The following is a 24,204-nucleotide window of genomic DNA, read 5'->3' on the forward strand; positions in this document are numbered from 1 at the left end:
TTTTTTTTTTTTTGAAAAAGTAGCAGACAATTTTGTGCTAAAAGCGTTTGGGTACTTTTACACAATTTTTCTTTCTCTGAGGATTTCATCCCCGCTCCTTAAAATTTGACAGGTTTCATATTTTTTGTACAAAAACAACCCAAACAGAGCTAATTTGGGAAAATATCTCATTTTGGCTATGTAAGAACAGGCTATTCACAAAAAAAAAATTGTCATCGATTTGCTACTAAACCGAGTCAAGAAAATATTTGCTTAGTGCGTTCAACCCATCAAAAAACACAATACACATTCTGTTTCCACCATAATTTAAACGAAGATAGTCACAGTTCGCTTATATCAGGCACACACCAAAAAGAATTCAGTACCAAAAATTTGAACACCACCAAGGGCGAAGCCATTTTCTTTCACATCATCCAAGGCTTTGAAAAAACCACACATAAAAGTACCATCGGACATTGTTGAACCCGATACGGGAGGACGCCATTAAACAAATATTTCATTAAAAATACAAGAAAAAAAAAAAACTGAAAAGAAACGAAACGACAAAACATTTTTTGTAATGTGTGCTTGTAGTTATTTGATAATTTGTAAAACCTGATAGTTTTTTTTCGGTTTTGCGGGATTGTTTTTCAACTCCAAGTGGTATGTTAATAATGATAAGTTTTTTTTTTTTTTTGTATTCAAAAGTATTTCATTGAAAAGCGCTCCACAAAAGGTAATTACTAGAGTTTTTGTCGTCTCCCAATCTCGTTGAATGTCTTTTGGCTCTTCGCGATGTGATTTCTCGTTTCTCCACTGGGGGAATTAAACGTAAAAAAAAATGCTGTTAGGTTTGTGCGGCTGAAACAGATATATAAACTTCAAGTGAGTGAGGAGTACCGATGTCGAGTTCCAAAAGATTCGTTGATATTTTCGCAAATATAAAGTTTTCATATAAATTTTTTTCGAAAAATAAAATTTTGATTTTATTTTGCTCATTAATGCTTGTCTACTCGTTTGTGACAAATTGCAAATATTTGTTCTCTATTTTGTGGAGATTTTTCTATTAGTTTATTGAGTAAAAATAGGCAATCATTGAATTGAATTGAAGTATCTTGCGTTTGTAAAAAAGGCCAGAGCAAGATATGGCTAGAATAATTTTGTTATACCTACAAAAATCTTGAATGATCATGATTTTTGTTTGATTTGTTTTCGATTTTGAGATTGTTGCTAAATCAAGCTTCAATTAGTTTGTTCTTGTTTTCGTTTTTAAAGCAAACGCAAACGAAAAATGTTTATTTTCTTATCGAAGCATAGCCATATTTTTTTTTAACAAACTATTGGAGTGAGACAGTTGGATTTTGAAATGATTGTATTCTCTTTTGATATTTTAATCTCGAAGAAAAATCTATTGTTGTCTCCTTTTTTTTTTATTGGGATAACACGAGAAAGTGAAATAGCCGTACGTTGTTGTTGCTTTTAAAAAGAAACGTTCTCAGTTGTCTTGTGCACTGACATTTAGTGGAAGTTCCGGATTTTACTCATTTCTCATAGGAAGAGAAGAAAAAAAAAAAAAACAAAACAAAATTTGTTTAAATATAAAAATTTCGTATATTTTACTTGTTAGTTATTTTTCATGAAGAATAACAAAAAATTAATAAATTGCTATGATCTGTAATGCAATATGGTATTAGATGTTGCCGCTTTGGGTTTCCATTTCCGATATAGTAGAACCCGCTTATCTGAAACACTTTCTAATCTCCTACTATTTGTTTCAGTTAAGGCTAGGCACACACATGCGATTTTAGTCGCGCGATTATTCAGTCGCAAAAATGGATCACAAGGATTTCAATGTCTGTGAACACACATGCCTCCCGCGATTAAAAATTTGAAAATTGTGTCTACAGTCATTGAAATTGTTGTCATCTAAATTGCGACTGAATAATCGAGCGATCAAAATCGCATGTGTGCGCCTAGCTTAAACGGGGTTCGTTTAAGTGCTAAACCCGCTTAGGGGAAAGAGGAACTATGACATTTTGCTGTTTCTCTTAAGCGGGTTTTACTGTATATGGAAATACGGGCACGAGTGCGATAACTTAAGCGATCCATAGACACCACACTTGTGTGCACACCGGTGTACTGACAACGGTGTGGCATTGCGCCCCACATGAGACATGCCAATCCAATTTATTTTATTAACTTAACGGACTTACCGCGATTTTTTGTAATTCAAATTAATTGAATATTTATTCCCGACGTTTCGACAAGATTCCACTTGTCGTGGTCACGGGTAGACTGTGGAATCTTGTCGAAACGTCGGGAATAAATATTCAATTAATTTGAATTACAAAAAATCGCGGTAAGTCCGTTAAGTTAATAAAATAAATATGTGTAATCGCGAATATAATAGTTTAAAATCTAAAAATGCCAAACCAAATTGTACACACAAGAGATTTCAAAGAGAAAAATTCAGCAGAATTCGCAATCACGAATTGACATTTTAAGCCTGGTACGCTGCTCGCGCTAAATTTTAGCTGAGATAAAATTCCCATACAAGTTATCGATAATTTGTATGGGATCCATTTTAGCTCAGATAAAATTTTTCGATAATTTGTATGGGAGCTAAAATTTAGCGCGAGCTGCGTACCAGGCTTTATTGAAAAAAAACTTCCGACGCTACGCGTCCAACAACAATTTAGATGCAAAAACATAATAATTGTTTGCGCGCATCCCCATAGACATCACACCGATTGAGCCACCGACACAAAAAAAAAAAAAACAAAATCTCGCTGCGTGTCTGACACCGAAAATCGGTGTCCAAACCAGCCCACACACAGCACACGTTTCCGCACACCGACACAAGTGTGCTGTCTATGGGCCGCCTTAGGCGACAAGAATTGATAACGGTTTTTTTGTAGAGGAGTTCAATACAATCCTTTTTTACTTGCGATATAGGTACTATATATCAAGTTATGCATTCTTACAACAACAAAAAAAGTTGAGATAACATTTTTCCATGACATTACGATGATAGAGAATGCCAAAAAAAAGTGGGTCCCGGAAGTCCGTCTGTCTGTCTGTCTGCATACGAAGCTGCAGCCTAAACAGATTAACCGATTAATATCAAACTTGGTATGTAGCGTTATTTGGCGACTCTCCAGAGGGGTTTTTGTAATTAATTTTTTTTGGCCCAAAAATAAAGGTACTTGTCATATACCGATTTTAGTAAAGTTGAAATTGCTCAAAAACGGCTCCGACGATTTTGTTTAAAAAATTCAAATATAAGTTTTAAGACAAGATCTATCTTCTAATAAAAAAAAATGTTTTTGAAAATCATTATTAACGGTACCTGCCATAGAACCGTTTTTTCTAAATCCTATTTTCTTCGAAACTGCTTATTCGATGTCAACGAAATTTTTATGAAGAAGCATTTATATAGTCTTAATATAAATCAAAAATAAAATTTCGAAAAAAATAATTTTTGGATTTTTAAAAAAATTTTGAAATTTTTTTTTGAAAAATCAAATTTTCGAAAACGGAACATTGAATTTTTTTTAAATTTTGTTTTTAGGTGTTATTAGTGATTTCTACAAAATGGCATACCAATTTTTTTTTAAACTTTCTTCCAAAAAATTATTTATAAAAAATTATTTTTTTAAAAAACGGCTCTAACGATTTTGAATTTTTTTTTTCTAAAAATGCACCTTAATATATCAAATAAAACTACGTACTTTTTTTGGAGGGCAATTTGATTTCAGATTTTGTTTTATTTAAAAAAAAACCGCATTTTTTATTTTTGTTTTCAATGTTTTGTTTTTGTTTTTATATAGGTACTTACATTTCCCAAATTTCTTTATAAAAAGTATTAAAAATTTAAGCAACTTGAACTCTAAGAGCAAGTTCGTGCGACCCAGTCGTGCAGTGGGAGGGGCAATTTTCTAAAATATGAATATTAAAAAACAACGGCAACACTTAAAATTGTAATGATACCTTTTTCAAAATCCGGAATTGTACACTCAATTTAAATTTTTAAATCGAGTTATTTTAATCGGTTATTTTCGAAGGGTTTATCCCCAATTTTTTTTTTTAGAAAATCATATGATGAGAATTTGAACAAATACGACCCACATACATATCTACTTGTACAATGTACAATATACATATGTATGTATGCATGCAGAACTTGATGAATTGATTTTATATTTTAGTGATAAATCAAAAATCTCCATTTAAGGCTAGGCGCACACATGCGATTTTGATCGCTCGCTTATTCAGTCGCAAATTAGATGACAACAATTTCAATGACTGTAGACACAATTTTCAAATTTTTAATCCATTTTTGCGACTGAATAATCGCGCGACTAAAATCGCATGTGTGCGCCTAGCCTAAGTCTGTTCCAATTTTGCTGCGTTTAAGTTTCTAAAGGCTTTGAATAAAATAAAATATCTGAAAAAAGTATTTTGTTTTAAGTAACGATTTGTATGGAATTTTCAACCTTATTACAAGTGGTAACTTGTAAGTCGTATACACCAAAGCGGATTAACATAAATTGAGTGTCTTTTCTTTTTGAACAATTTGTTTTTGCTAAAAGAGTTCGCTTTTAAGTAATAGGTAAACGGCATAAAGACAAAAATTATGCATGTCATTCTTCTTGCTGTATAATAATTTGTTTTGTCAAATTCAGATTAGTGCACAGCACCTGTTAAGGCATGCGTCAACACATCAAACTAAGCTGAAACGAAATGCAAAAAAAATTGGTCCTTCAGCCTAAATATTTGAAACTTTCATTTTTAAATGTTATAATATTGACGAAAACGGATTATTTTTGTACTTTATATATTTGAATCTTAAACTGGCGTAAAAGTAAACAAATTTTGAAATATTTTGCTATTCTGGGTGCAGGTTAAATTTCTATTTTCAGAGAATACATTTTTGAAAAAGAGGTTCTGTGTATTTTTGTAAATAAATTTTCAAAATTTTAATAAACAGAGATATTTGAAACTTAAGAAAACTTTGAAGCCACGTATCCATTTAATATTCAGCAAAATGTGTCAAAAATGTATCCATTTAATATTTAACCCAATTAACAAACAGCCTAAGAGACAAGAACATCAATTTTTGGTTATTTCTAGATATTTTTTTATACAAACCATCAGTAAGAGAAATGTCCATATGTCATTTTATTGCTGTTCAAACCTTTGATTGTATCTAGTGTTTTTTAATGATATTTTACGAAATAGTTTTTTGTATGAGACTTCGGAAAGCTTCAAACAAAATTTTTCCTCGCTAAGGCTAGCATCTAAAAAATATGTAAAAAAAAAAATTTGGTCTTCAATTCATTTAACATAAATTGAATAACACCTTCAATTTTAAAAGTTTTGTTTCGAAATAAATCCAATTTTCGAAATTTTTTTTATTTTTAATAATTTGACCTTGTCCTACAAAAAGTCAAATATGTATTTGAAAGGTTAACGAGAAGTATCTAAAAAAGTTTACAATTTCTGAAAGCACATTAACAACAGAACATAATGACAATAAAAGATTTTGCTAAGCCCCTTGCCATTTTACTTTTTCATCTGTGCTTGTGACTCGAGACGTTCATTCTTGTTATTCACTAAGAGACAAATTTAAACTATTTAAAAAAATTTCAATGTATTGGTGAAACTAGACAGTCGGCTTTTTTGTTCCTTAATGAACTTAATTCGAATTTTTACCAGAATATGATATCTTTCAAATCTCAACCATTTATTTACACAAATCTAATGATTTTCTTCCTTCAGAGTCATAATGATAATGGTTTTTCTATTTTTCGATTTATAAAAATATATTATTCTGGCTTTCAGGAAAAAAAAGTTATCAAAAAAAGAGTTATCAGTGTATCAGAGCTTGGATAAAACTGCTTGCGTGTCAAAATGGCAGACCTCGACACCGCAGTTGATTATAATTTGGTTAATTTTTGTGAATCTGCTGATGATCGTAATGAAAATATGTTGGATGAGCTTGAAAACTACCAACAGCATCCACAACAACAACAGCAACAACAACAAACAGAAGACAACAATGAAATGGTGCCATTGAATGCATCATCATTTCGTTGGAAGCGTGTCGTAAATCCGACGGGACCTCAACCAAGGCCACGTCATGGACATCGAGCGATAAATATTAAAGAACTTATGGTCGTATTTGGTGGAGGAAATGAGGGTATCGTTGACGAATTACATGTATATAATACGAGTAAGAAAATTACAAATTTTGTTAAACTTAAACAAATTCTAACATATTTATTTTATGCAGTTGGTAATCAATGGTTTGTGCCAGTTATGAAAGGTGAAGTTCCACCTGGTTGTGCGGCATACGGTTTTGTTGTCGAAGGAACACGAATGTTTGTATTTGGAGGAATGATTGAGTACGGAAAATACTCAAATGAGCTTTATGAGCTTCAAGCCACAAAATGGGAATGGCGTAAAATGGCTCCCGAAATGCCAGATAATGGACTACCGCCATGTCCAAGATTGGGCCATAGTTTCACAATGGTTGGAGATAGAATATTTTTATTTGGTGGATTGGCTAATGAAAGTGATGACCCTAAGAACAACATTCCCAAGTAATTACTTTTTTGTATTTATTTTGCTTCCTGTTTGTACTATTTTTTGTATTTTTTTTTTCCCATAATAGATACCTTAATGATTTATATATTTTGGAAACAAGAGGAAACTATTCGGTGAATGGTAAATGGTTGATACCAAAAACATATGGCGAGAGTCCTCCACCTAGAGAATCTCATACAGGTGTAGCATATACATGTAAAAACACTGGCCAGTTAAACCTCTTAGTTTATGGTGGAATGAGTGGATGTAGACTAGGAGACTTGTGGCTTCTCGATATAGGTGAGTAGGGTTTTTAAAGAAAGACAATTATTTAATTGAATTTGTTTGCTGACTAATTTATTTGCAGAGTCTATGTCTTGGACCAAACCAATCACAAAGGGAAGAGCACCTTTACCTAGATCTTTGCATAGTGCCACAATGGTGGGCAATAAAATGTATGTTTTCGGTGGCTGGGTACCGCTGGTAGTAAACGATTCAAAAGCAGCAACCGAACGAGAATGGAAATGCACAAACACATTGGCAGTGCTAGACTTAGGTTTGCCGATAAATAATTGAAAGGATTCTTAAGTGTAACAAAAATATGTTTATTTGTTTCATTTTTTGTTTCTTTTTGCAATCAAATTAGATTCAATGAACTGGGAAGATATTACATTAGATACAGTCGAGGAACATGTTCCTCGTGCGAGAGCTGGGCACTGTGCTGTGGGTATTCAAAGTCGTCTTTATGTATGGTCGGGTAGAGACGGGTATCGTAAAGCTTGGAACAACCAGGTCAGGGTGAGCTCGAGTTTATACTTCTGTTTGTCTAGTAAAGCTAATCATTGTTTTAAACAAGTGTCGAGGCGAGTACGCAGAGATAGTATAATTGTAGTTGAAAATTTAATTTGATATAATATTTTTCTATGTATCTATGTACATTCTAGTATGTGCTTATACATAAATTAAACTAACTTCATTATACAGCTGTTTTATTGTAGTATTTTTTTTTAACTTACTCGACACGGTGATTTCTTTACATTACGACCAACGGATTTGTACACTTGTCATAAAAAAAAAAACAACAAGTGAATAATTAACATAATATACACATAAATATCCTTTAAGAATTACGTAAGCCCGCACTGTTTTATTTTGCTTCTAATTGATTATTATTTTCCTTTAATTTTGTCTTTTTTTGTTACGATTAAATATGTAAAAAAAAATATTTCAGGTATGTTGTAAGGATCTGTGGTATTTGGAAGTGTGTAAACCACTTTATGCCGTAAAAGTGGCCCTAGTTCGTGCCTCTACGCATTCATTAGCTTTATGTTGGACAGCTACAACCTTTGCAAGTGCTTATGAACTGCAAACTCAAAAAATTGAACCAATAGCACCACCTTCTAAACCAGCAGCTCCAGCGGTCACAATAATGACACAAACAGTTCAGCAGCCAAACAGTTGCAATACGACTGCAAATGGAAATGGTAAGAGTAATATCGTAGTTGGCTTTATTTATTTTTCTTACATTTTCGTTTCAACAGGTATAAAGCAAGTGCATCTAATACGGCAAGGAAATAATCCGCATTTCCAACAACAAATAAATCCGATACTAGCCTCTCCGCAGCAACAACAGCAGCCTACCCCAGTTCAAAGCCAAGCACAGGCCCAACAAATGCCATTGCCACAACCTCAAACAGTTGGCATACGACAGCAAGTTACAAACGTAACACAGTCCCAAACTCAAATCATATCACAACCTCAACCAGTTCAACAACAACAACAACAACAACAGCAGCAACAACAACAACAGCAGCAACAACAACAGCTGTCATCAATAAGCCCAGTTGTTACCATTTCTCCTCAATGTACAGTATCTACTGGTGTTTCAATGACGACGTCGATAGTAGTAGCCTCTCCAGCAGTTTCTTCAACAGCAAAAATTATAACTCCACCAAATACTCCAACAAACTCCATTCAGACTATCGTTTCAGCCCCAATTACAGGGACCGTTCAGGGAGGCACAGTTTTGCAAAAATTTCGACCAACTACGGTTCTTTCAAGGGCCGCAAATACAAATTCGTCTGCTGCAACAGGTTTAAGAGTAGTATCTGGTAATCCTCCAGTACGTATTCTTTCAGGCGGTCAAGCAGTTCGCATCGCAACAACTCAGGGCTCATCGACAACAATTTTAAAAACATCCACAGGTCAGACTGTCGGCACTCCGACATCAATTGCAACAGCAACCACAATAGGTGGTAAGCAATACTTCATACAAAAACCGTTGTCACTCGGCCAAAATGTACAATTTCAATTGATTAAAACAAGTACGGGAGTAGCAGTGCAAACACTGCCCAAAGTAAATGTTTTAAAAAATATACCTGGCGGTGCAGTTGGTCAAAGTCAAGTGCAAACCGTACAAACGTCTCAGTCAAACACAATCACAAAACCAACCGTTGTAACGGGCAATCTAGTTAAGTTGGTCTCACCGGGTGGCAAAATCGTAATGAAAAATCCAATAGTGCCAATTGGTAAAGTGGGCGGGAATGTCACTGGCAAGCCAGCATTTGTTATAACTAATAAACAGGGCCAACAAATAAGGCCAAATCAACAGATTATAATTGTGACAACTGGTTCAGCTATTCGTACCGTTAATACGGGGGTTGTAACATCAGCGGGCGGTAATATAGTTTCCATTGTTGGTTCACAATCAAACACAATAACATCGAGTGGAACAGGTTCGGTTACAGGAACAGGAGTCACAGACGCTGGCACTGTAACACAAACTGGTGGCATGAAAATGCTACGTGGAGTAACAAGTGCAAGTGGCCGACCAATTACTCTTACTCTTCCAACAAACATCAACCAAGCCAAACCAACACAGGGTGGACAAATTTTACAGCAATTCCCTCAAAAGACAATAACATTGGGTGGCAAAGCTGTCACTGTTCAAATGGCAAATAGTTCCGCTGGTGTACCTAAAACAGTTACAATTGTGTCTTCGGCAAACGCTGTTTCAGGTGCTGGAACTGTTACTCTTACAACGGGAGCTCAGGGCAAACTAGTTATGATGCCCAACAAAAAGAATTTCGTTTTTGGAACCAATTCAAACACTGCAGGTACTTCGGCTGGTGCAATCGGAATTCATAAGTCGACAATTCAAAACATTCAGCAGCAAACAATTGTATCGCAGCAAAAAGTTGTAACTCATGAAAATAATGAAACGACAACCATGTCAAACGCGGTATTTGCAAATGATAATACTTTTATTGAAGGCGATCCAATGGATGACATTATTGAGCAGCTGGACGGAGCCGTGGATAATTTAAGTGGTGACCTAAATGAAGATCTACCTTCTTCTGATGCTGATGATTCTGGATCAGTACGAATCAATGAATTAATGCACAAAGTAAAGCATTCAATTAATTTCAAAGCAAAGAACACTATCAGTAGTGGCATTAAGCCGAAATATTTTAAACTAGGATTATTTGGCGGAAAAGGTGGCAATGGAGGTGTTGGGCCATTAAGCCAAAATGATTCAGAAGCAGAAAGCACAAGCAACGAGCAGCAAGTAGAAATACAACTTGACCGGCAAATCTGTCCCGATCAGCCGGTATGTAGTTCGTCAATATCCGAATCGGGTGAAAATGTTGCTGATGCAATGGACTTTCAGCAACCAACAAGCACGACAGACGCAGATGCAGATATCGCAAATCAAGAAAATGTTATACAGTCATCAGCTGTTGGTGGTGGTGTCAGTGGTAGTGTTGGCATGGGTATGTTTTGTTTTTTTCTCTCTTCATTATGCCTTCACGTAAGATTTAATGTATTTAAATTAATGTAGATGAACCAACTCCTGATACTACCGAGGGACCAAATACAACAGAATTGCAAAGTGCTGCGAACGAAATAAACAATCAAAACAACGAAGCTATAGCTGCTGATATCTTTAATGCAATCGAAGAAGGTAGTTTGCAAACTTCTTCCTCATCTACACCCAACAAAATAGACGAGAATGCAAGTAAAGTAAGTTACACAAAGTTAATTACTAAAATAATTTCATTTATTATGTATTTTATAAAATTAAGAAAAAAAAAAACGAGCTTAATGATAGGTTTGGCAGCTCTTTAGTTTTTTTTTTTTTTGACTCTCAAGATTGTGATGTTTTTGACAAACAATCTTTTTTACAAAAAAATTTTAATGAAAATTAATTTTTGAAATTATAAACGAGTTCTTGGAATCGTCTACGAATTAGCCAAAAGAGTGTATCTCTGCTTTTCAGAAGAATGATAAAAAAAAATTAAACTCCATTTTTTGTAGTTAGAACATGATTGAAATATTATTTTTTCTTTTTATATAAAAAAGAGCTCATTGTTTGGAGCAACACCAACAGCATCAGAAACTGAAGCGGCAAATATTTTAACCACAATAAAAAGTGGAGAAATGTTACAAAAAAGTCCAGCTAATCAATGTCCCGATGAGTCTTCAATGTGAGTATTACTTTTTTATTTGATTTTAGTTTTTTTACATAAAATCTTCAAAATAGGCAAGTTGATCTTCAAAAAGATGTAGTTCCCTCAGAGGGTGATTCTCCTCAAACTTCGCTTAACGGTAAATAAAAATAAACTGTGTTTCAATGCAAAATTAAACTAAATTAAATTGTTCTTTTTTTTTGTTATTTTTTTTGTAGGTCGTCTGGATGCGCTTGCTTCTGCAGCTGTTCTACAAGCTGTTATGCAAGCAAACACTCTTCGTCAAAGAGACACATCTTTTCAAGTATTTGGAAGCCCTAAGAGTGCGACTAGTGGAGGAGCAGCAACTCAACAAGAATCTGGCGTAATGGATATCATCAATTTTGCATGTCAAGCACAGGTTGAATCACAGCAAAACATTCAACAGGATCAACAGCAACAACAGTCTCTTGTTGGCATATCATCAAATACACATAAAAAAGCGACTGAATTGACGGTGACTTCAAATATGACACAAAACTCAATAACTAACAGTGATATAAATATGGTGGCTGATAACAAGCAATTATCGATAACACCTTCAACAGGAAATTCCAACACCGGTAGCATGGTTCAATCGAATATTCGTCTAGGAAGTTCATCGTCGTCTCCAGCAGCAGCATCAACGATCAATCAAGGAAATCGACGAAATCAAAAAACCAAAACTCAAAGTTCCGCACAAATAAAAGTGCATAGCGAAAACATTGAGGTGTGTATTTGTGTAACTATACCCTTTTTCAAATTCAATTAATCCTTTTGCAAATCAAATTCACCATTGTAATAACAATATATTTTTCCATATTTGAGTTACATGGAATTCAATTTATTTTAGTAAAAGAAAAAATTAATTTGATTCGCAAATGAATGAATTTAATTTGTAAAAGCGTGAACTTAACAGAACAATTTATGAAACTTCCTTTTATAGCCTATTCGAAGTGATCCGAACTCCAAATGGCACACAGTTGGGATATTTAAAAGTTTGTCCCACACTGTAACAAGCTATATTGAAAACATCCATTGGAATGATTCAATGTTTGATACTTATGATTCAGATAATCTACCAGACTTGTCTGAATATCCTCGAATAAATCTTGAGCCTGGTACAGGATATCGTTTCCGATTAGCAGCAATTAACACCTGTGGCCGAGGAGAATGGGGAGAAGTGAGTGGAAGATAATTATTAAACTCACCTGTCAAATACAATTATTATCTTTTTTTTATTTTCTTTTCCTCATAGGTTTCCAGTTTTAAAACATGTTTACCTGGTTTTCCAGGTGCCCCATCTGCAATTAAAATTTCAAAATCACCAGAAGGAGCTCATCTTACATGGGAACCACCACCGTCACAAAATACTGGTGAAATTATCGAGTACTCTGTTTATTTAGCTGTGAAATCTACACCAAAGGATAAAATGCCTCCTCCGCAATTAGTTTTTGTGCGTGTATATGTAGGTGCAACAAATCAATGTACAGTTGCGAATAATTCGTTGGCTACAGCTCATGTGGATTGTTCTAATAAACCAGCTATTATCTTCCGAATTGCTGCCCGAAATGAGAAAGGATATGGTCCAGCAACGCAAGTTAGGTGGCTTCAAGGTGATTTATAAAGTTCTAATTTATATTACTACTATTATTGAAAAGCTCATCTTCAATAAACGAGTAGTATGTATTGTAAATAACAATTTAACGAAAGGTTTTATCTTGACTCAGTTTTTGAAATCTCGTTATCAACAGAAAACACAATCAGCAATATTCTGCTATCCATCGGGGGGAATAATTTCTAAATATTCACCAATTACTATTCTGCTATTCATCGGGGGGAATCCAAACTCACGTCGGTAATATCGGTAATGTTGTTCGATATTCCACTATTCACGTGAATGAACTTGCTCCATACATTTGCAATCCGCATAAAAAATGTTGCGGATCTGTCATTTTTGGTTGTAAACATAAATTCACCATCGTTAAAATTAGGAAAAATGCCACTTCTCATAAATTTTTAAGTATTTGTTAATATATAATTGGTTGTTTTACAAAAAAAATTTACTTCGTCGTCATTTTTCTTTAAGTTGACGTTCATGTGGACGTCAAACAGAGGTATGATAATGCAGTTCACCCGATGGGTAGCAGAATGGCAAGGTAGAGTTAAAGTGAACCGACTCACAGTGGAACGAGTGTATGAGAAAAACGGCAAAATTAATATCTTAGAAATAAAATAAGAAATTCAGCCAAATATGCTTGAAATAGTATTTTAGCACTTATATCTATGATTGCAACATAAAAACAAAGAAATTGATACACTAAAACATATAAATCTAGGATATTTTATTCAAAAGAGCTGAGCAGCGAACTTATTTTTATTGTAATTTTTATTTATAACTGTTTGCTTATGTTTTGCTATCTAGATTACATTATTTTAAAAGCTAAATAAATAGTTAAACAAATTTATACTTCTATACATAAAGTAAACACCATCATTTTCGGAAGAATTATGCATATTACTAAGATCTAACTACATGGGTAATTCTGCAATTTAACTATTGTTAATTGTTATATTTGGGTCACTTTTCGATAATTGAAATTCAGCACAAGATCTGATGCTTTAATTATAAGGATCTGCCGTTATAAACAAATGGTTAATCAAGTCGGTAATTGAGTTCAACATCTAACTCTTTCGAGTATGAGCCAAACTAGCTTTCCTTATTTTGTTGTACCTTGATTCTAACGCTTCTATCGAAAGAACACCTAAAGAACACAGGTAAATCAAAAACCATGTTATGCTTTAAGCATGGAGTAAAAGTTTTTATACACTGCTAGGCATACAGTACCAGCTGTACTTCGAAAGATAAAGATTTTTTGTTCAAGAATTAGTTCTTCAAACGTGTCCATATTTATTTCTCGACCAGCAGCTAATGTTGTCAAAATTAATGCAAATTTAAAGATGAGATCCTTATGTACACGGGTTTTTTCGGAACTGAACTCTGGTTACGAAAAAGAACGTCGACTAGTATTGGCATATCATTTGTTGTGCCATAACAAGGTTAGGTTTGGGTATGTCCACTAGAAGTCCCATTTTTTGTCTGAAGTTCTCTAGAATAATTTTTTTTTTTTTTTTATCAAACAGAAGCTTATGTTCTGGTCTGCGAACTTGCCAAAAAAATTTAAGTGAAGCAATCGTTGGTTATCCTCAATTAAACTCTTTTTCTTTCTCTGGCAATGCTGCCATTTTTGCTTCAAAATGACACAAAAAGTCTCGAAATTTCTTTAAATTTCGCATTTTCTCCTTCATTAAGCTCTTCCAATCCAAGTAACTGCTTAATTTTGTTCGAAATTTTCACAATCGAGCCATATTGTGAAAAAGTCACAATTTTTTATGTACGCAGTTGAACCTAAAAAAGTCAATTTTCTTAAAATGGCGCAAACTTGCGCAAGATTTTTTTCTTCTTAATTCAGTTTATAGACGTTTCTTATTATAAAACTAAAAAAACCCAAGAACCATATTTAGAAAACTCCACTTAAAATTTGAAAATATTTTTACACATTTAAAATTGCCATTAAAAACCAAAACACACGGTAAAACTATTTTAATTTAAATACCTTGACTATTAATATACTCCATTATTAATTTAATTTTCATAAGAGAATTATATTTGCACAACAATTAGCTGTTACAAAAAACACCTTAAAACTCTTTATAAAAAAAAAAACAGAAAAATGGCTATGTTCACGTGTCTATAACTTATGGACCAATAAATAAATGCAAAAAACTTTATTGCATTTTGAGGTTTCATATATTTGGGATCACTTACCAACTAATTTTAAGTACCCCTAAAATAGTTGTATTTTTTAATTATTACCATGAGTCGTCCCACTGTGTGAATCGGATCTGAGATTCACTGGAATAGCAGAATATGGCTGAATGTCTGAAAGATTATTTGTTTATGTGAAAAGTTTCCATCACATATTTTTTTTTTTATTTCTTGTTCCAAGCAAGAATTGCTACATAGACTTTCAAATTTGCTGTTGCAAAAATCAAGACTTTTGGAAAAAAAAAAAGAAAAAATATCCTGGAAAATGTACTTAAAAACATAAAAAAAATTCAATGTATCTGTTTTTGTAAAACATGATTAACAGCCCTATTCTAATAATCTTTAAAAATCTACCAATTACTATTCTGCTATTCATCGGGGGTGAATCCAAACTCACGTCGGGAATATCGGTAATGTTGTCCGGTATTCCATTATACACGTGTGAACTCGCTGATATGTAATCCGCATAAAAAATGCTGCGGATCTGTACATTTTACTTGTTAAAATAAATTCACCATAGTTTGAATTAAGCAAAATGTTATTTGTTATAATTTTTACGTATTTTTTAGTATGTTATGGGTTGTTTTTATTTATTTATGCCAAAAAACAGCAAAAAAAAAATTTATTTTTCTTTCAATTTACTTCGTCGCCATTTTTAAGCTATTGCATAGATTTTATGGAAGACCTTGGCATGGGGATGGGGACTGAACCAAAAAATTTAGTAACGAAAATAGTAACGAAAAATTATTACGCTGCACACATGGATGGTTCACTAAACGTGTAAGGTATGTGTGTGTGTACACATGGTACGAATGTACAATTGTACGAAGCTTGTATGTATCGAGACGAACGAGAGCAAGCAAGCTCTGTTTATGTGAATGGTTTTTGGTTCAGACAGAGAGGGTTATATAAATTGTGTTAGACAACAAAGAAAGGAGTAAGGAAGAAGATCATAAATTTTCTTTTCTTTTGTTTTGTTTTCTCTTCCCATTCTTCTGTTTCTTGTTGAACTTGTTGTGATTTGTGAACGAGCAAAGCGTTGCGTTGCGATTGTAGAGAAAAAGTATTCTTGTGTTTTCTTATTTTTTGGTCTGGAGAAGTTTAGGACATGAGATACAAAACATGATCATTGGTTTTGTGTAGGGTAGGTACACAAATTATAATTGCATAAGTTGACAAAAAATACAATGCAATAGCTTAACCGCGGCAGTCCTCGAGTGCCACAAGTCTTTTTTTTTTTTTAATTTGACGTTCACGTGGATGTCAAATAGAAGTATGATAATGCAGTTCACCCGATGGATAGCAGAATGACAAGGTAATGCGAAAGTGAACCGAATGTGTGAATCGGATCTGAGATTCACGGGAATAGCAGAATAGGGCTGTAAAAGAATATAACAACAAATTAAATCCATGCGTTGGTCGCATGAACTTGCTTTTATGATTCGAATTACCATGGGAAACTCTTGCTCTTGTTGTTTTCTCTACAAAAAATGAAAATTTAAAAAAATCTATGCCATGTTGGTTCTTAGCTTACTAATATAATTTATTTTCTATAAAAAATGAAACGAATATACAAATTCTAGTGCTGGTTCATTATAGTTTGTATCCAATATATTTCCGGATATCTGTATCCGCAATTTAGCAAAACACGTGGTATTACACGATATAACCAATTCAATGTTGATTTCTCGGAAAGTTATCAGCCCTATTCTGCTATCCACCGGGGGGAATAATCTCTAAATATTCACCAATTGCCATTCTGCTTTTCATCGGGAGGAATCTACACTCACGTCGGTAAAATCGGTAATGTTGTTCGATATTCCACTGAACTTGCTCCAAACATTTGCAATCCGCATAAAAAATGTTGAGGATCTGTCACTTTTGGTTGTAAAAATAAATTCCCATCGTTAAAATTAAGCAATATGCCACTTTTCATAAATTTTTAAGTATTTCTTAACATGTAATCGGTTGTTTTTATTTTTTCTATGCAAAAAAAGTTTTTTGTGCGCTGAGCTCGAATCTGAAGTGAGAAAAATTCTTTGACATCCTGTTTTTGAGATATTCCCGTTAGAAAATAGAAAATGATGCTTTTTACTAGTTTGCGAGGTTATTTCTTAGCGTTTGTTTTTTTATATATGTAAATTTGTGACGGTTTCTAAAAGAACTAAATTTTATCTTTCTATATCCGTTTAAATCTTTTATCTTTTTTCTTCTTCGAGAAATCTTAAGTTGAAATCAACATGTTTGGTACACCTCATGTTCATTTGATTTTAATAGCAAATCTCGAAAAGTTCTTTACTTACATTTACCGTAAGTTTTAATATCGGTAGTAATTGTTCTAAAAATGTACTAGTCTTATTTAAAACAATTTTAGAACTTACAGAAATGTAAATGAAATAATGTGTCAAAATTTTATAGCAATTGGTAAAGAACTTTTCGAGATTTGCTTAAACTTAAAATTTGTCGAGGAAAAAAAAGACATTACAAAGATTTAAACGGATTTAGAAAGATAAAATTTAGTTCTTTTAGAAACCCTTACAAAAAAATTAACCAAATGCTAAGAAATAACCTCGAAAACTGGTAAAAAGCGGCATTTTCGATTTTCTAACGGTAATATCTCAAAAACGGGATGTGATAGAATTTTTCTAAGCTTAGAGTCGAGCTCAGCACATAAAAAAACCTATAGAAAAGTATATTTTGGTTTCTGTAACAAAAACAAGTTTAATTTTGTTGACCATTGTAATTTATGCCAACCATTTTTTTTTTTGTAAAAATGGTCTAAATGTGGAATGTGTATGAATTCGAAGATGTTTTTTTTATTTTTTTTTTTAATTCATAGCTTGTTATTTACGATGGATTGTGTCTGTGAAATTCTATTTGTTTTTTTTTTTTTTCAGATCCAGTTTCTTCCAAACAGACATCATCTTCACCAATGTCCCCAGCGTTGAAACGTATTCAAGATAAAGGAACTGGCTCACCAGTGTCGAACAAACGTCCTCGAGGGTCAGCCACAAACGTTAAAGTCATGCCAAATTCACCCAGCGCTGATTAGCTTATAAGATTTATCAGTTGCTCACAATTCAATAACAATTTAAATTAATTTATAAGTGTATGCTGTTATAATAGAATTGATTTTTATTTCTTTTTTTTTTTTTTTAATTCAACTTTACAGAATAATTTTGTTAAGCTTAAACTAAAATTTCAATGGAAAGATAATGTGATTTCTATTTTATTTTTAATATTTTTTTTATGGAAGAGTGTTGTTATATTTGAGGAGGAGGGAGGAAGGGAGGGTGTTGTTACAATTTTGAGGGTAACTAATTGCTTTGATGTTTTTATTAAGGTGAGCTTTCACCTGAGATGTGGATTTATTTTGAGGTTTTTGCACCGATATATTGGTCATAGATTATAAATATATCTTTTTATTTATCGACCCTGGGAAGTCAAAATTAAAATTTTCTAAGAAAAAAAAAAGACTTATTGCAAAACAAGAGATAATTCATACGATTTTAAGTTCTAAGATCATATTATTCATATTATACACAAGTTTAAAGTTCGGCAAAATTTTTCTGTGAAGTATTGAAACTTATATATATAATATAAGAAAAATCTCTCGCATGAGAGCTTGATCTATGAAAAACGATGTCTTCGCGGTAAACATCTCAAAAAGTGTTAAGTTTGCAATAATTTATAAGTTTTGTATTCTGAATCTTATAATTATACAAAAAAAAAATAAAAACAAAAAAAAAAAAACAAAAACAAAACATACGAACCCGTACACATATTTTCTTACATTAAATTAAATTTCGATTATTGAAGTTTAGGTATAATTTAAGCCTAAAATATAATTACAAAAACAAATAATGTAATACGAAAAATGTAACACAAATCATTTTATAAAAAAAAAAAAAATTATTGAATAATCTAAGTTTTATTTAAATGAATACATATGTATTACATATTAAACTGTATATGACGATATAAGTAAAAAGAAATCCAAGAAGCAAAATAATTAATAAGATTCATCTTTTAGCTCGAAACTTAATAAATTATGGTATCATTTTATTTTCACATACAATTATATTCTAAATCTGTTTTAGCGGTATTTTGATCAGTCAGCTGTAGAGATGCCGCGAACTATTCGGCCACTATTCGGTATTCGGCCTATTTTTCTGGAATAGTTTAACTATTCGGCCGAATACCAAATGGAGAAGAAAAAAGACTTAAATTATTATACCAAAATGTGTGTTTTATTAAAAAATTGTAATTTTAGTACTTGTAATCTACTAAAGGCAAGTTGTGGTGAATGAAAACTATTTGTTCCGCATTTGTTGTGTAGTAAACGATTACGTTTATCTTCGTAGACTATTCCTGCTTCGAAAAATAGTCTTTTACTGTAAACACTTGTCCCAGGAGAGGAAAGGTAGACTTTAGCAAATGTTGTCAAAATTGGAAATTTTGTAGTATGTGTTGACCACCTATTGTATGGGTCCGATGTTCGATCTTGGCGAACAGTCCTCATATGTAATTCGATTTTAGATGTCTACTTTTACAATAGTAGGTAGTGTGTTCAGACATTTATCTTAAAAGTAATTCATCGTTACAATAGCTGTGTTTTATTTTCCTCGTGATCCAGATCAGATCATTGTATTTATTTGCGAAACAATAACAAAACAAAATCCTGCTTTTGTTGTAAAGCTAATAAAAACAATGATCTGATCTGGATCACGAGGAAAATAAAACACAGCTAATACGATGTTGTTGGGAATTTTGTAAGCCACATCTATTCTTGAGACAAAGTATAAAATTTTTGAAATTACCAACGTTTTTTTCTGATTATCCTTGGCCGAATATTCGGTATTCGGCCGAGGAGCGTGGCCGCATATTCGGTATTCGGCCAAATCAATGTTCGCGGCATCTCTAGTCAGCTGCCAGTTGGGTGTTATCTGATTCATGAGAAATTCGAAATTAAAAGAGATTTATGCAACTTTTGGGCCAAGAATCATGGATCATGGTTTCGAAATTCCCATGGAATGCACCAACTTCACTGAGGATTAATCCAGCATGTCACAACACATATAGTCCCCGTCAAGCCATAACCGTGAATGTGCAAAGTAATTTTTATTACTTTGCTTCCTTTATTTGTATATAATTCGCCAATCTCTGTTGTTCAGTTTGTTTAGTCAGAGTAACATATTAATCGGCCCTAGCGAGGTAATCCGTCGGAACTGTTTTGTCCGATTTCTTCCGAATCGGACAGTTTTTACCTGTCGGAAACACACCTCGAAGCATATTTCGTATGAAATCGGAGAATTTCCGCTCCAACGGATTACTTTGAATTGGGTCATAGTTTACGGCAGCGATTTGCTTTGGAAACCGATCCTACCAAGTTTTCAATTTTTTAACATTCATGCTTTTGGCCTGAGGGGGACGTTCTTACAGTATGACAACAACTCATCATGGGAAAGTCATAAAAGAAAACATTCATTTTATTTCAATGCTCTACGACGCATTTTGGTGGTAGTTTTAATTTTGTTGAGTTGTTTTTCTCGATGAAATGTTTCCTGTGATGGATTGTACTTTGGATGGGCTGCTGAGGATTTTCGAGAAAAAATCAAGGCAGGGGTTAAGCCTGGTACGCAGATATAGCAAAGCTAAATTTTAGCCGTAGCTCACATACAAGTTTTCTATAAATTGTATATAAAAGAGATCAGTGGGTAAAGCCAGAACTATAATTGACTGAAGCGTCGGATGAAACGGAGGGGAACAGCGCACCCAACCGCACTCGACGGATGAAAACTTATCGAAAATACAAAGAAAACAACAACGATTGACAGTAGCTTCCGACTCAATCCGCCAATTATGGTTCTGGCCTAAGACGTACGAAAGTTTCCAGTCTTGGTATAGTATGGCAAAGTACTACTAGTAGTTTACTAGCGATTTTCAATAGAACGCACTTTCAACAAATTCAATACAAATCGTAGCCCTGTTCCATTGGAGGTGGTAGTTTATTACTAGTAGATACGATACGATTTTGTATTGAATTCGTTGAAAGTGCGTTCCATTGAAAATCGCTAGTAAACTACTAGTAGTACTTTGCCACCTCCCAAAAGAACAGGGCTCGTATCTACTCGGGAAGAAGAGCATGAGTAGATGATAGTACTAGATTAACCAAAACATCTACTAGTCATATGGCGTTTTTAATTGGAAATCCGGAATTGTTCTTCGATTCGGAATCCCAATTGAACAGTTTTTTTTATTCCGAAGAATCTAAAGTTTGGTGTGAATGTATTGTTTGAGTTTAGCATGTTTCACATATATGTGTATTCGCGCCAAATTTCATTTGTATTTGTGCTGCAAACATTTTGTACTGCTGACATTTAAATCTATGAATGTGTGAGTGATTCTGCTTCTGATTCTGTTTTTAAAACCAGAAGAGAAATTCTCTTTTTTTTAGAATCAGAACTGTCAGTTTTGCCCAATTGAACGCATTCAGATTGCTTTTTTTTGCTTCCAGATTGCCAATTAAAAACGCCAATAAACTACCACCTCAAATGGAACAGGGCTATTAGGGGTTTTTCTGTTTTAGTTCTGAACAGAGTCTGAACTGTCAAAAGAAAACGTATTTCTTTTTTGTTCAGAGCGTTCAGAGCCTCAAAATTTGTGTATCTTTTTTGTTCAGAAGCTTGTTCAGAGCACGAACTTCGAGCACGGAAAAAAAAGACTGAACATTCTGAGTAAAACCTGAACGCTTTAAGTCAATGAAAAAAAAAAAAAATAAATGCACAGTAAAAATTAAAATGGTGGCTGAAGCTGTCGGCTCCGGCGTATTTTGTAAGTTTTAATAATAATTTACTTCAAAATATATATTATTTTAAATGTTTAAAACATATTTTTTTTCCTTTGTTGGGTTTGACAACTATGAATATTGACAAAATGTCATTTGGTGACAGTTTGTTCTCAAATCTGTTTCAATTTTAATTCAGAGCGCTCAGAAGTCAGAACACGTTCAGTTCAGAGAATGTTCAGAGCGTGCTCAGAATGTTCAGACTCTGTCCAGAGCTTTCTTCTGAACTTAGGCTTGGTATGGTACGCAGCTTGCGCTAAATTTTAGCTCCCATACAAATTATCGAAAAATTTTAGATGAGCTAAAATCAATCCCATACAAATTATCGATAACTTGTATGGGAATTTTATCTCAGCTAAAATTTAGCGCGAACTGCGTACCAGGCTTTAAAAAGAAAAACCCCTATTAAATAAATTGCACGACTGGGGTCGCACGTACTTGCTCTCATGCTTAAAGCAACTATAATGTTAAAGCTTTTTATTCAAGAAATTTAAAATTTGATATTTTGAAGAAATTTCATAAGTAGTATAAAAAAATTAAATCGGTTTTTATAATTAATTAAACTCCGTCATACATTATCTTAAAAAAAAAAACAAATATGCCATTTTATTTCTTGTATAAAAAGGTATTTTTAGAAAAAAATTTTCGAAAATTGTAGGAGCCGTTTTTTAAAAAAATAATTTTTTATATATAAAAATGTTTTAACATTTTTCAAAAAAAAAATTGGTATGCCATTTTGATGAAATAATTAATTTACACATAAAAACTAAATTTCAAAATTTTTCATTGATCCGTTTTCAAAAAATTGATTTTTCAAAAAAAAATTTTGAAATATTTTTTAAAAAACCAAAAATGCGTTTTTTGAAAATTTTCTAAAATTTTAATATTATCTTTACTTAGGTACACACTTTTGTATAAAAAATTTCATTTAAATCGGGTTAAATTTGTACGAGATATTCAGAAACGAAAAAAACCGTTCTATGACAGGTACCGTTAATAACGGTACAAAAAATATTTTTTTTTATTTAATAAGTTGGCTCTTATGTGCAGTACTACACACAAAAATTTTAATCAAAATCGTTAGAGCCGTTTTTGAAAAAAATTAACTTTTCTATTTCCGTTATATGGCAGGTACCGTTAGTTTTGGTCATAAAAAAAAAAATTTCAATTCCCCCTCTAGGGAATCACCAAAAACTGCTAACTACCAAGTTTGAAGAAAATCACTTCACTCGTTTAGGCTGCAGCTCCAGATAGAGACAGACACATAGACAGACAGACAGACAGACAGAATTGCCGGACCCACTTTTTTGGCATTCTCCATCATCGTAATGTCATGTAAAATTGTTATCTCGAGTTCGATTTTTTTTACGAATCCTAAACTTGCCCTATAGTACCTATATCGCAAGTAAAAAAGCTGAAAAATAGGTTTTGATGAAAATTGTCTGATGAATGTGAACGAAAAATATAAAGCCAGAAATATAATTGGCGGATGGAGTCGGAAGCTACTACAAGACAAGACAAGAAATCTCAGCTGAGTGCTCACTTTTTTTTCTGAGATTTCTGAGACGAACATTTTTTGGATTCTTGGTGGGACGTACCTAATGTGAACCTCCTTAAATTAGGGGTTTTTCTTTTTTAGTTCAGAAGAAAGCTCTAAACAGAGTCTGAACTGAACGTGTTCTGAGCGCTCTGAATTAATATTGAAACAGATTTGAGAACAAACTGTCACCAAATGAAATTTTGTCAATTCATAGTTGTCAAAAACCCAACAAAAGAAAAAAAAAATATATTCTAATAATTAAAAATAACATGGTTTAAAGGAAATTTATTATTAAAACTTAACAACTGCACCGAGCCGACAGCTTCAGCAGCCATTTTAATTTTGATTGTGCATATATTTTTTGTTTTTTTTTTCATTGACGTAAAGTGTTCAGGTTTTACTCAGAATGTTCGGTCTTTTTTTTCCGAGCTCGTAGTTCGTACCCCGAACAAGCTCTGAACGATTTCTGAACAAAAAAGATACACACATTTTGAAGCTCTGAACAAAAAAGAAATACGATTTTTTTGACAATTCAGACTGTTCAGAACTAAAAAAAAAAAACCCCTATTGGAATAAAAAATTACTGAAAATATAATCAAAATGAAAAATAATATTGCAGCACAAAAACAAATCAAGTTTGGTGCGAATACACATATGTGACACAAACATGTCAAACTCAACCAATACATTCACACCAATCTTCAGATTCTTCGGAATAAAAAAAACTGTTCAATTTTGATTCCGAATCGAAGAACAATTCCGGATTGCGAATTAAAAACGCTATAATCATAAGTCAGCTATTACACGAAGCCTCAAGAGGCTTGACTCTTTTTTCTAATTTTCTTTTGATAATCATTCCGTGAGGCGCGTACTATTACACGATGTCTCTTGAGTCCAGGCCTCAAATTTTGACATTTCTCTTTTGATTTAAAAT

The 24,204-nt window shown here is 33.0% G+C and overlaps 1 protein-coding gene across 4 annotated transcripts; it reads left to right on the plus strand.

The window, feature by feature from the left end:
- Nucleotides 1-393: 393 nt before the first annotated feature.
- On the plus strand, nt 394-18,647 carry LOC129920511 (host cell factor). Of its 4 annotated transcripts, none has more exons than XM_056001794.1 (15): nt 394-642; nt 5,824-6,214; nt 6,275-6,584; nt 6,656-6,867; nt 6,935-7,123; nt 7,214-7,365; nt 7,799-8,051; nt 8,109-10,340; nt 10,409-10,590; nt 10,930-11,054; nt 11,111-11,175; nt 11,255-11,784; nt 12,001-12,237; nt 12,313-12,670; nt 17,781-18,647. In XM_056001794.1, the coding sequence occupies exons 2-15, from the start codon at nt 5,893-5,895 to the stop codon at nt 17,933-17,935; spliced, it is 5,322 nt and encodes a 1,773-aa protein (XP_055857769.1). In that variant the 5' UTR covers nt 394-642; nt 5,824-5,892; the 3' UTR covers nt 17,936-18,647. The 4 variants fall into 4 exon arrangements, with proteins under 4 accessions (XP_055857769.1, XP_055857773.1, XP_055857770.1 ...); XM_056001798.1 differs by having other exon boundaries at nt 395-642; nt 7,214-7,359; XM_056001795.1 differs by lacking the exon at nt 394-642 and adding an exon at nt 698-715.
- Nucleotides 18,648-24,204: the final 5,557 nt, after the last annotated feature.

This window comes from Episyrphus balteatus, chromosome X (genome assembly GCF_945859705.1).
Source record: "Episyrphus balteatus chromosome X, idEpiBalt1.1, whole genome shotgun sequence".
Taxonomy (NCBI): Eukaryota; Metazoa; Arthropoda; class Insecta; order Diptera; family Syrphidae; genus Episyrphus; species Episyrphus balteatus.